This window comes from Coloeus monedula, assembly GCF_965178545.1.
Source record: "Coloeus monedula genome assembly, chromosome: 8".
NCBI classification, from domain to species: Eukaryota; Metazoa; Chordata; class Aves; order Passeriformes; family Corvidae; genus Coloeus; species Coloeus monedula.
Window position 1 is genome coordinate 9,773,028 of NC_138788.1, and position 12,868 is coordinate 9,785,895.

The 12,868-nt window shown below is 38.3% G+C and overlaps 1 protein-coding gene across 3 annotated transcripts in view; it reads left to right on the forward strand.

Annotated features, from left to right (window-relative positions):
* Window positions 1-545: 545 nt before the first annotated feature.
* OGDHL (oxoglutarate dehydrogenase L) overlaps window positions 546-12,868 on the forward strand; it is a gene marked incomplete at both ends in the record, with an annotated part of 43,658 nt that continues 31,335 nt past the window's right edge. For 2 of the 3 annotated variants that reach the window (XM_082285660.1, XM_082285661.1), the window contains 3 exons: window positions 546-752; window positions 7,319-7,498; window positions 10,689-10,791. In XM_082285660.1, coding sequence (XP_082141786.1) covers window positions 546-752; window positions 7,319-7,498; window positions 10,689-10,791 — 490 coding nt within the window. The remainder of the gene's footprint in view (window positions 753-7,318; window positions 7,499-10,688; window positions 10,792-12,868) is intronic. The other variant, XM_082285662.1, reaches the window with a different exon arrangement.

A 12,868-nucleotide genomic window follows, 5' to 3' on the forward strand; every position in this document is an offset into this window, starting at 1 on the left:
CTAATGTCAATATGAACACTTAACTAACACTTCTCATTGTTTAGTCAGCTCCATTACTCGTGGCAGAAATTGCAGGTAGCTGCTTTTTGTTATCCACAGCACCTGTGGCTGACACTGTTTGCTGACCCCACCCCAGTCTGACTGGGTAAAAGGCCACAGCTTTCTAAACAGAGAGACAGCAGAGGATTACCAGGAGCTCCAGAGAGGTCAATGATTAGCAAACCCATTTGTTCCAGGGAGCTGGGCTTAGGGGCTGGCGGTACAAATGGTGATTGCTTCAGGGAGCAGGGTGGTGACAGCAGTTACAGAAGCTGTGAGAGGAACTGACTGATGTGGGGAAGGCCATCAGCAGCTACTCCACTGCTGTGACTGTAACTCTGAAGGGAACTTCATGCCTAGGCCTGAGCTCTGTACTAGAGCACTGTAGCCAGAAACATCAGTTTTTCTGTGAGGCTGAAATGCATCTGCAATTCATTGGCTATTTTTCTGATTAATTTTGGTTTTATTTTATTAATAGACTTGGATTGTCTGCCTAATAAACAAACATGAGTCATCTGAAGTTGTTTGCAGCTACGCTGAGGAGGCATGGCTTTAAACTTCTGGAAAAGCAGGATATAGCCAGAAGGGCATTTTTACATGGCCAACGGTATGTTTCATCAGGAACCTCAGAGCCATTCCTGAGTGGGAGTAATTCCAATTATGTGGAGGAAATGTACTATGCATGGCTTGAAAACCCTAGAAGTGTACATAAGGTAAGTCTAAAACTTGACTGTAATACTGGGTTAAGAGTGGAATAGGTTTCTTTTACTTTTTAACTTGCTTTTTTAATAAGAAGTTCAGGACAAGGTCTTGTGTGAAATGAAAAACATGAAATTAATTTCCCACCTATTGATTGCTGTAAGATGTGATACTGCAACTGTAAAAGTACAGAGGAGGCACAGACATGGTGAGCAGAGCGGAAAGAATAAGTCCAGACCAGAAATAGAAAGCTGCTCTGGAACTTTATTCCTCCATGAAAATGCTGGTCAAGCAGTCAGTTCAGTAATTAATTGCATCCAGAAGAAGACCGAAGAATGAAATATATTTAATTTTTTGGTTTATAATAAGGCTGTATTGGAGAATATGTTATATTTAAATAATACGTGTTGATGTTGGTACTTCTAAACTGTCTGAAGAAGATGAATGTTCTTCTCTTTAGATTAAACTGTGGAATTTGTAACCTTAAAACTGAATCTGAAATTATCAGAAAATTCTTCTTAAGTATCTTGAAAAGTATTTTGTTTTGTGTCTCTCCTTCTCTCTCCAGGCAATATACATTTGCTTGCTTTTCTAAAAACTCTATTACCCAAATCCTTTCTTGTGGACAAAATACATAGGCTTATTTTTTAACAAGCTTTCTGCTGACAAGGAGGGCTCTGTTATGGTGATACATGTACAGTAACTTAAGAAGTTGATGAGAAGTCTGATCCATTCTAAGACAGACAAATAATTTCCTAGGAAGTAATGTGAATTGTGCCCAAAATGTTTACCAGACTGGTCCTCTGTTCCCTTATTCTCGAGGCACGTATATCAAAATGTCACTTAGAAGTTGTTGTTCTAAGTCTCATAATCTGTCTAGAGTGTGAGGAAGTCACTGTGTGCTGAGGGGAGAAACCAGAAAGGGTGGTTTTGTAGCTGGTTTTTTTTTTTTTTTTGGATGTTGTGTATGAACTTAGTCTTGTTGAAAGTTGACATATACAGTGACAGCTCTGAAGACTGACTGTTGTTCACATAGCAGATAGATCCTAGGTCTTTTATGTTACACCTGAACTTGGGATGGAGAAACCTTCTCCAGCAGTGGCTCTCTCATCTGACTTTGAGCCCTTGTCCTGTAGCTGCCAGCTGAGCTCCACCAGGGTGGGGTGGGGTAGCACATTGTGAGGGTGCACTGAATTAATTTCTGCAAAGCCCTCATGATGTGTCAAGGCTGGAGATCGATATCAACCCTTTTATACTGGCGACACTGAAGGGATGAACTCATGCATAAGGAGTGTGCGTAGTGACATCAAGGTGACATCTTCTATTGTATTTACATTACATTGGCTTCTGGCGAACTTCTTTCCTTTCAGATGAATGAAATTCCTGGTTCATCCCCTTTGCAGTGGGGTGCATTTTGCTGCTGGGGAGCCCTGCAAGCACGTCTGTGGGTGGGCAGTTCCCCGCGGTGCGGGCAGGGGAGCGCGGGGCCCGGCGCCGCCCGGAGCTGGCCAGGGTGCTGAACCACGGCGGCTGGGACCTGCAGCGGCGGCTGCTAAGGATTGGTGCTCGGGGTAGGCGGAAGTGCTAAAAATCCTGCCGAAAGGCCATCCAATTCATCTGGGGGTTCAGGCGCAGTCTGATCCTGGATCCTGGTGGGGTGATGCAGCTTGTGGGTTGAACAGCAACCAGTAAATCATCACAAGTGAGTTGACAGAGGAATGTAGGGTGTGGCCTAGGGAGTGGATCCCAGGTGATTCAAGATGCATTTTTGTCGTGGTTTAACCTCATCTGGCAACCACGCAGCTGCATGTGCGCTCTCTCTCACACACACGTGTGAATGGTGAAAAGTAGAAGTGAGAAAACTTTCGGATGGAGATAAAGGTAGTTTAAAAGGGAAAGCAAAAGCTGCATGAACAAGCAAAGCAAAACAAAACAAGAAATTCATTCACTGATTCCCATGAGCAGGCAGGTGTTCAGCCATCCCCAGGACAGCAGGGCTCCATCACACGTAATGATGACTTGGGAAGACAAACTCCATCACTCTGAATGTCCCCCCCTTCCTTCTTCTTTCCCCATGCTGAGCATGATATGGTCTGGAATATCCTTTTGGTCAGCTGGGGTCAGCTGTCCTGCCTGTGTCCCTCCCAATTCCTTGTGCACCCCCAGCCTCCTCACTGGTTGGGTGAGGGGCAGAAAGGCCTTGACACTGTAAGTTCTGCTCAGCAATAACAAAAACGTCTCTATATTGCTAACCCCATTTCCAAATCCAAACCAGCTACTGTGCAGTAAATTAACTACCCCAGCCAAAACCAGCACGATTATAAAATTGTGTGAATTCTTTTCTAGGTTAACTGTGTTTAATAAACTTGCAACAGTAACAAACTGAAGTAAATTCACTGTGTTCCTGATTTATGAGGCTTAAAAGAATATGATGGATAGAAAGAATGGATTACAGCTATTCTTGCCTAAATTACTAGGTTTTTCACAGCCTATGAAGAGAAGGCGGGGATGGGGGGAGACAGAAGAATGCCAATTAATTTTACTTTGTTTCATCAACAAAACTGATTTTTGGTTTCTTGAAAACCATCTCATTTCATTGGCTGAAAGCTACAAATACCTTCCCAAGATTTTTGTTGACAGAAATTGTTCAATTTGAGCTTTCATGAAACAAGTTTAAAATGTTAAGGGTTGAAATCCTGTTTTCTTAAAAATACAGAAAAATTTATGCTGTGATTTTGACTGTGAAGTTGTGCACTTGTCATTTTGGTATGGAAAGGAGTGGAAGCGTTGGAAAAAAAGTCAGACACCACGTGGTGTTGATTATGGTATTGTTAATAATTTGGTTCTTTGCAGGCCACTCATATTTCATTGTTTTATTCAGTATGTCCAGTATGGTTTAGAGAACCAGCTTGTGCTTTTTTGACATACTGCATTCTCTTTCCTAATTTTCCTTTTTATATCCTATTTCTCCTCATGTTTCTTCTTCTTAAATAGTCCCTTTTCAGAGGGGTTGTGCCTCCTCATTGATTAGATGGAAAAGCTTGATTTTTCCTGGACTTTAAAATCCTATTCTATTCACTTGTACTTAGAAAATCCAATTAATCAGGGCTCCTGAACTGATTTCCCTCTCAGAAGATTTGACTGCACATCTTCCCACATATGCTTATTTACAACTATAAAATATGGCTGTCACATTGCAATGAGCATATTCAGTGTTTCTAAGAATTTCTCCTTTCTATGCATATCAAGGAATATGCATGTCTATATATATATATATATATATATATAAAAGAGATTTTATTCTTCATACAAATCCATTTCTAATGATTTCCTGCTTTTCCTTGTCTTTGAATTTCCTATTGTCAGAGTAGCCAAAACAACAATCAGAATAAAATGATGTGGTCTCTGAAAAAGGCATCATTATTTCTCCTTGAAGCTTGGTGTCAGGGCCATAGATCATAAGAGAGAAGCTTGACAAGGCTCAGTTATTACTATCACAAGATTAATTACAAAACTGCATGGTTGGCTATGGAGTACATAATGCCTGCCATGTTATCCTGTATGCAGCCACTCTGCTGTGAGCATGTAATCACCTCCTTGGCTTATGGACTAGGGAAAAGTGGGGGGGTTTGTTTTTCTTTGACTTAATTTTATTCATTTTCTTTTTTAAATGATATAGTGGTGCTCAGTGTGTGTCTTCTAAGGCTTTACTGTCCTCAGTGCAGTTGATGAATATTGTGATGGTACTAAAAAAACCCCCTCAAACCATCAAGATAAAGCATATTTTACTTGTTATTCTATTTGCAACACTGTTTACTATATGGCAGTAAAATGTTGCCACTGAATCACTTGAATTGTGTTATATTACTTGAGAAAATAATGCTTAATTGCAATATAGAATTGCTGGCAGAAGGAATAAAAAATGTATCATCTATCACTGTAGTAATATTTTTTGGTGAATGTATTTTTTGTTTTATAAATCTCCTCTACCATCTTCTTGAAGAACTTCACTAATTCAGTTGAGAAGCTTCAGGTTTGCTGTGAGACCAAGCTGGTCTTCTCTCTGTTCAGTCACATGGCAAATGCTGTTGCCAAAGACTGACATTGATACACAGAACTTGAAGACTATAATCTGGTATCAATCTTGAAAGACACTATAGAAATTTGTAAAGGCTTTGATGGATGTGTATCTAGTAAAAACTAATTTTCTGTAGCCAAATGATGTATTTTCCCTCCCCTCTGATTAAATGTCAAGCCTGTCCAACAAATCAATAAGTTCAAAAATGTGATAGGAAAAAATACTGTGGGTCCATTTTGTCTCAGCTGGCTGCATCTTCAGATGGAAACATTTTCTTTATATTTGTGAGTTTGCATGAAGAAAGAGCCGTATACTGATTCTCCTTAAACAGATCACTGGCTGGGTGAGTCTGTTTGCATTTTGTTAACAACTCTGTCAACAGAGCACTTGTCTAAAAACACATTCAGTTGTTTGTGGGACTGTGCTGTGATAACTTTTACATTTAAATGGCAAAATCTTACTCAACAAAGGGATAGTTATTATCATCATTGTTTGTGTATCATGACATTGGAAAAAGTAAGGAAGAAACCTTAAACAAAGCAAATTCTTTATTAAAACTTCGAATGTGAGAGATGTCATGGATCCAAATGTGGGTTTGGAGTTTCCTAATTTAATGTTTAAAGACAATTTAATGTTTAAAGACAATTAATAGCTGAGTATTGCCCAAATAATTTCTCCAGTCTAAGTAACTTTAGTAGTTAAAAAAGGGATTATGATTGTTTTTCACTGTCAGGGGTCTGCAGACACTCAAGCTGGGTGCTGTGTAGGCATGGAATAACAATACCATTCTTAGAACAGAGCAAGAAAGGTGTATAGAGGGAATCCCAGCTGAAATACAGTCACACTAGTAGGCTCTTGTAGACCACTTAGAGGATGTAAATTCAGGCTTCTAATCTGTGTGGCTGCCAAGATGTCAAGGTAAGAATAATATAGGAAATGGGCATGAATAAGAGAAGGGAGGAGGAATGAATTCTTCATAGTGGGTCTGGAACTGGCCACCACACATGATCTGTCTGCCTTAATTTGTCAGGGCATATAAAAGTCAGGCTATGTTTAGATAAGCTTGTGTAAGAGCAGGGTGATAAATTAAGTTTACTGTATTTGGTTCGATGCAGCTTTGTATGAATAAAGAAGTAAGAGGGGTGCATTGAAGCAATGTTTCTTGGGCAATGTCCTCACGCTAACGATGAGGTTCCCACCCACAGGTTCAGTGAATCCCCCCACTTCCACAACTTGAACTTGGAAGGTTGGGTGATGTTAACTCCTTTATGCTGCCCCTCTCATGGTGTTTCTGAACACCTTAAAGCTTTTAGAAATTTCAGTATGAAGACATTTTGTTAATGAAAACAGGATTTTGTACATATTTTTCTGTCATGCCATGTTTGTATTACATTATTTTGATTGTTTGGTGAGTTCTGTAATGCATATATTAAGTAATCTTTTTAAAAGAGTTGCTTTGGACTACTTTTTCTCTTTTCTGGCACTTGGTTCTTTGAAATGTAATTGAAATCTGCACTTGCAGCCTCACAGAAATTTATCTCTTTCAGTTCTTCTATTCCAGTCACAAAAATATGAAAGTTTTTAAATAGCTTACTTTTTGTTTTCTGAAATTAGCCAACGGAGAGAAGTGTTTTACACAGATTTCTGTGTAAATCTACATTTCTTTGTTGAGTCTAAGTGTCTCAGATGTTTTAACCCATTCTGCTGCTCTCTGTTAGCATTCATATATCTAAAACCATTGTAACCTGGCACAGTGACCACCTCATCAGAATGGAAACAGTTCAGGAAAACAACATTTGGGCATTTGTGAGTGAAGTAGCTTGTGTAAAAGCACAGAAGGAAATAAAATAAACTTTTGTTTGTTGTGATTCAGTTTCTGAGATAAGTACTTTTATAAAATTATGACTTGCACTTGAAACCAGGCCCATCATTTCTTTCATAGTAAGGTGATGGTGAGGAAAGGATTTTAGAATCAAAGTCTCTCTCAAAAAAACCTTTAATTGCTTTTAAAGTTTCTTCAAGAAAAGCTCTTAAGGACTGATTCTGATTTAGCGTAATCAGTGAGTGTCTTGAAGTACCATAAATTCTATAAGTATCATTAAAGGAATGGATTCATTTAGTTTATTAAGGTTCTCTGTTCTATAGGCTTGGTAGCTCTTTACCAGCAAGATAATATCATAGCCATTCTTGGCTGCCTGAACAGCACAATTAAAAAGAGCTGTGTGAATGGATAATGTATGAAGATGCTTTACAGTCCTGTGTGCTGGAGGGTTTTCTGCTGAGCAAGCTCAGTGTAAGAAGTGAGAGGAAAAGTGTTCTGTGTAAATAAACACAAAGTTGCTACCGAGATTGGGACATATCAGTGCTCTTTTTTTTGCTGTCTATTAGTGGTGTTTTAAGGCACTGTAATCCAGTGAGGTTCTATTTGCAGCTTGAAAGAGCTGCTTTGGTTTAGACTTTCATTTGGGGTACTAAATTTTTCTCCTCTGTACACGTGTCTAGTCCTGGGATGTGTTTTTCCGAAGTGCTAACGCTGGCCAAACGCGTGATCCCCATCTACCAGCTCAGCTGGAAGGAAAGGCATCATTTCTGCAGAGCCACGGCCTGGCCCCAACACCGGGGAAAGCTGAAAAGGTTGTTGAGGACCACCTTGCTGTGCAGTCATTGATAAGAGCATACCAAGTAAGTGTACTCTGGGGTGGGTGTAAGAAGGCCTCTCCTTTACAAACAACCTTCTTCCTTTTTGTGTTCACGTTTGGTTTCTTGTCTTAACTATTGTCTTGCATCTAATCCAAAATGCCTTGAACTAGACAGCTTTTCCTTTCCAGCACAGTGTCTAAACATGGAAGTGTTGCATTCAGACTGGGGTGATCCCTTGGTTTAGCACACTCATAATTCACACTACCCACAGACCTGATGTTGGTCATCTGACTTAGCCTGGAAGGACTTTTGTGGAAATAGTGGTTTGTGAAAGTCTACCTTCACTTCTGGGAATGTTTGTATTACAGTTCTAAATGTTACAGTCTTTCTTTAGGAAAGAACAAAATGTACTTGCCTTCTCATACATCTAAAGTGAATTTTGAGATTCCTGATTTGAGCAGGATTATAGGAAAAAAAAGAGAGAGGAGAAATGATGAATTAACCAGAAACTGAATTTTGGGAGGCTGACAGTACTGAGTTTGGGTTAGCTTTGATGGATTTCTTTTAGAGAGCTGTTCATCCAAATTGACTTTGTTTCACACTCTGATTTTTTAACCCTTTTATTAAACTAAGAAATTAAGTCTTAATTTCATTATTTTTCCTCTAAAAGAAGTAGTAATTTGGAAATAGGACAGTGGGTTTTGTTAGATGTTTTCCAAATGAAAAACAAGTTGAAATTTTTTTTTTAGACTTGTATCTAGTATCTTAATTTCAATAAAAAGCTTAAAAATGATGGAACACCCCCCCCCCCCCCCCCCCCAAAATAACCAACCCATAAAACTAGATCTGTATTTAACAAATATTCCACAAGTGTTTTTTAAATGAGTAACTTAGTTTCCTACGGTTTGGTTTGAGCAGATCTGTTCCTCCTTGCCCTAAGTATTTTAAATTCTGTTTGGTGTCATGAGACAAATAGAAGAGGAACTTCTTAAAAGACCTTTTTCTTTTGTACACATCGCATTGTTACCATTGAGTTGGAGGGCTGTTGTAAAAGAGTGAAAATGTTTGGGAATATAAAGAATATGTGAAATTTGCTTAGAAATAGATATGTAGAAAATAACCACTTTTGCAGTAAAAATTTGGTGAAGTATTAGAGAAAATTGGAGAATGTTAGGCTGCTTTAAGACAATTTACTTGAAAATGGTTCAGGGGTTGCCATTTTGCTCCCTGTATTTGTCAAGTGATGGAACAGAAATGTCTGTATAAATGGCAGGCACCCATGTGTCTGCAACAAACAGTCACAGAGGATTGCCTAAGGCAACTATCTGCTTTTTAAAAGGTATTTAGTACCCTCTAAATCCAGTGTTGAAGTGCTATGGTAATTTGTGACCTTCCTTTGCCTGATAATGAAATGAAATGGAGAAGGATACAGAATTTTCATTTCTCAAACCTGTCAGTGTTTTATGGTTTTTGTGGTAAACTGCTTTGTGGTCTGTTGAGCTGGTCTTCTGAGAAGGCAGTTAATCTATTGCTTGTTCTAACAGAGAGCCCTGGGCACACTGAAAGAAGGATTTTCAGTGAGTTCTGTGTGCTTAGCAAAAGCGAGGCCAGAGGAATCAAGGTCTAGTTTCTGGCAGTCTGTACTTGCATTTAATCAAAGTTATGGAAATTGATGAAAATTTTTTATGTATGTGTTTTCAAAAGGTTGATCTCTGACTTCTGCAGATGTTACTGTTTTCTGTATTCAGTGAAAGTAATAGAATTGAAAAATAGCTTGATATTGAGGAAAATATGTCTTTTAGTTAAAGACCAAACTGCTCCTGGAATAATAAGCATTGACTGATCTGCCATTCTGGGTTTTGGCATTCTTGCTGATCTTCTTCCTCTTCCTGTTAATACTGAAGAGCAGATGTAACTTAGGGAGGTGAATTCTTTCCTGTTGATTATGTTTGAGACAGAATTGTTTGCTTTGTTCCAGTCAGATAAACTTAGTGCTGCTGTAAACAGTCAGATGGCACAGATGTTGCTGTGGGCATCATTTGGCCTGTCAGAGTTTCATTACTGATGATTCATGAGATGCAAAGAATCACAGAAATCAGGCTGAGTTTACAGGGCTGGCAGTTCCAAAAAAGATGCTGTGTTTCTGGTTTCTTATGACTGGAAACCATTTTGTTATAAACTCTCCTGCAAATATACAATAATTGAACAGTGTTTTTACAGGTCCCTTCTTGATGAACCACACTCTAATCATATTCTATTACTGTGTGATGCACTTCACTGTTAATACTGCACTTTATAATTTCTAGGTTTTTTTCAGGGACAATTAAGATACTAGTAGTGTGAATGAAATTCTACCCAAGGGGTGCAAATTTGTTGTTAAAAAGAAAAATTATTAGGAGAAATTAGTAATATATTCATCTATACAAAGCTTTTAATGAGTTAATTTGCTATGTGAAAGTCACACATAAGAGGCATATTAAAATTGTTTTATATTTGTGGCTCTGTTGGATCAGTTAGTTCTTTCTTCTGTAGCAATGTTATATGATAATGCACTAGTTTATAGCTGCTTGTGCCATGCATTAACACCAGTCACACTGATCACTGAAAGCTGGCTAAATTTCCCACTCAATTTGTGCTCTTCAGTGTCTTGAATATCAATTCTGTCATGGATCAAATTTCTGAAATTTCATGAGTGAAAGTAGATGCTGTCAGATGCTATCTGATGTGGAGCAGAGCTTAGGAAGAGTGATCCCTTCATTGCCAATATAAACTACTTCAGCACCAATCTTTTTTAAGTCAGCAATGCTGTATTTTAATGTACTTCAGGTGCAGAAGAGAGGATTCAGGCAAATATATAAAATGACTGAATTGGCAGAGGGTAGGTTCTATAGGCTCATCATAATTTCTTAATTTTACCCAGAGACTGAAAATGTACTCTATAGTAACCTTCTTCACTTTAACTCCAGTGTAATTCCAGTTAAATTGTGTGTCAGACATAATAAAGATTATGTTGTAGTGTGTGAGGTATATATGGATTCAGTGATATAATGCTTGTTTTTTGTTCTTATGGGACTACTTGGGGAATATGTAGCCCTGTCATCACATTAATGGTGTTTGCTTGTTCAACTTAATGGCTGATATATATCCTATGGAGAGATGTCACTGACTTTTTCCATTTATCTGACTTTTGTTAGTGTGATTTCATTTTGCTCTTACTTTCCTCCTTTTTCAGATCCGTGGCCATCATGTGGCTCAGCTAGATCCCCTTGGAATTCTGGATGCAGATTTGGATTCGTTTATTCCATCTGACCTTATTACCACAATTGATAAACTTGGTGTGTAAGCTGTGTGCCTTCTTATTTGCAATGCTCATTTGTGTATCATTGGGCTGAGGTGATTTAATAGGACATTTCACAGATTAATGGAAAGTCTTGGGTTGGAAGAGACCTTAAAGATCACCTAGTTCCAACTCCCCTCTATAGGCAGGGTTGCCACATTTCAGGGAAGTTTCTATCTTTTCTGCTTGCTGGTGTCATGATATAGTACTTTTGAGCATCTGTAAGGAGGCTAAAATTTCAGGATAATGGAATTTCTACTCTGAGATAATGGGTGGGGTTCCTGTGAATTCATCATCTGATCAATGATGATTATAAACACTCTACAAACCCCCTAAATGTTTTATTTTTGAACCACAACAGAAATTAATACTAATCAATACATTGGGCCAAGATTCTGCTAATCTAAATTACTCTTATAGCATTACAGTTCATACTTGTTTGAACTGGGGACATCTGAAGGCTAGTCAATAGGGAGGCCAAGCAATAAAGAAAGCACTGGACAGAGGAACTTAAGCAAATTTCTTACCAAATTTGGATTCTAATGTCTGATACTTATTCCTTCTGTAATCTTGAAGAAGACTGTTTGAAGTTATCAGAAAAAAAATTAAAAGTGTAGAATTCTTTACCTGTGGATATAATCCAATGGTGATTATGTCTTCTATTATAATCTTCAGTTTACTGCTGTAAGAGTGTAGTGCACCAGGGTCTGCTTTTGCAAAGGTTGTTCTTATTGTTGGAAGGGCTCGTGTCTGAGAAATTGCACTGATCAATTTCTTTGCCTCTCTCTAGTTGAATAAAAAAAACACCTGATTGATTTTTCTCTGCTCTTCAATCTACCTGGTTCGTTTAAAATATGGTTTTCTACTTGATGAAGACACTGAATCAATTTTTCTTTGATGTGTAGGGAAGCTTTTTCAATAAGACATAAAACACAGTGCAGGAAGTAAATAATACACATTCTGCTTAATTTTTCTGTAAGCATATCTACTGCCTCTTTGCTGCTCTGTTTTCTATTTCTGGTGTAGGGAAAGAAACAGTTCTGATCATATAAAGGAATTGGGTGCTTAAGACTAAATAAAGAGATGCTTACACAGATTGGGTCTTCTCTCTGAAGTTTGTCAGCTTTAATTAAGGAAAAACACCTACTAGAAAATACATGAGACATTTACTGAGCAAATATAATTAATTTGGAGCATGGGTGACTGCTAGCACATGAGTACATATTCCTTTAAACTCTACAGATAGTTTAGTACAGGGTGTTGTGACTGGTCAGAAGGCATCTGCTGAAGCCCTCATGCCCATAGGAAAAATATGCCAGACATCTGAATGAGATGGGGGGATGTGTTTGAGAGTGTAACCCTGGAGATTTCAGTTCGTTAGGGAAAACAAAATTTATAACCCAGTCTTGGCACAGCAAAAATAGAGGAAGATCTCAAATGCCTATCCTTGAATGTTCCAGGCAGGAAACTTACGAAAGGTCTTTGGCAGGACAGAAAGTATTTTAATGTTTGATTTTTCTGTGCATTTCCTTTGTCCCATCTTCTGGTTTCTTTTTGAGAAATCTTGTGGTAGGAAATTTCTTCTGAGAGTTGCCTCTATAAATGCAGTTAGTTAGAGATGCACCTACTGCCTGAGTCACACTGTAGAATTGCTTTTGGGATTTCAATAAGGTTGTATCCCTTTAAACACGAGGTGATGCTTCAGTAAATATGTGGTGCTGTGGCACAAAGCACAGATGTTCTGTGTGTGCCCGAATCGCTCCTGTACGTGTTCTGGTTTATGCATGAGAGGACATCAGGAGCCTTTGAAGTCTGAGGGAAAGTCAGCAAAAGCAAAGAAATAAATGCACTGCTTTGTTTCAAATGACACTAAGGCCCTGTTATCCCCTGTGTCACTCTCCTCTCCTGCTGGGAAAAAACAGGTTACAGTGCCAAAAAGGAGAAGTAGTGGTACCTATGCTTTTTTTTGGCCACTCCAGGTTTGAAATTTTAATATAGTATTATAATTCTTATTGAAACCAAAATTTACATTTTAAAATATATTATTTTTAAAACACAAAACGTGTTACTTACTT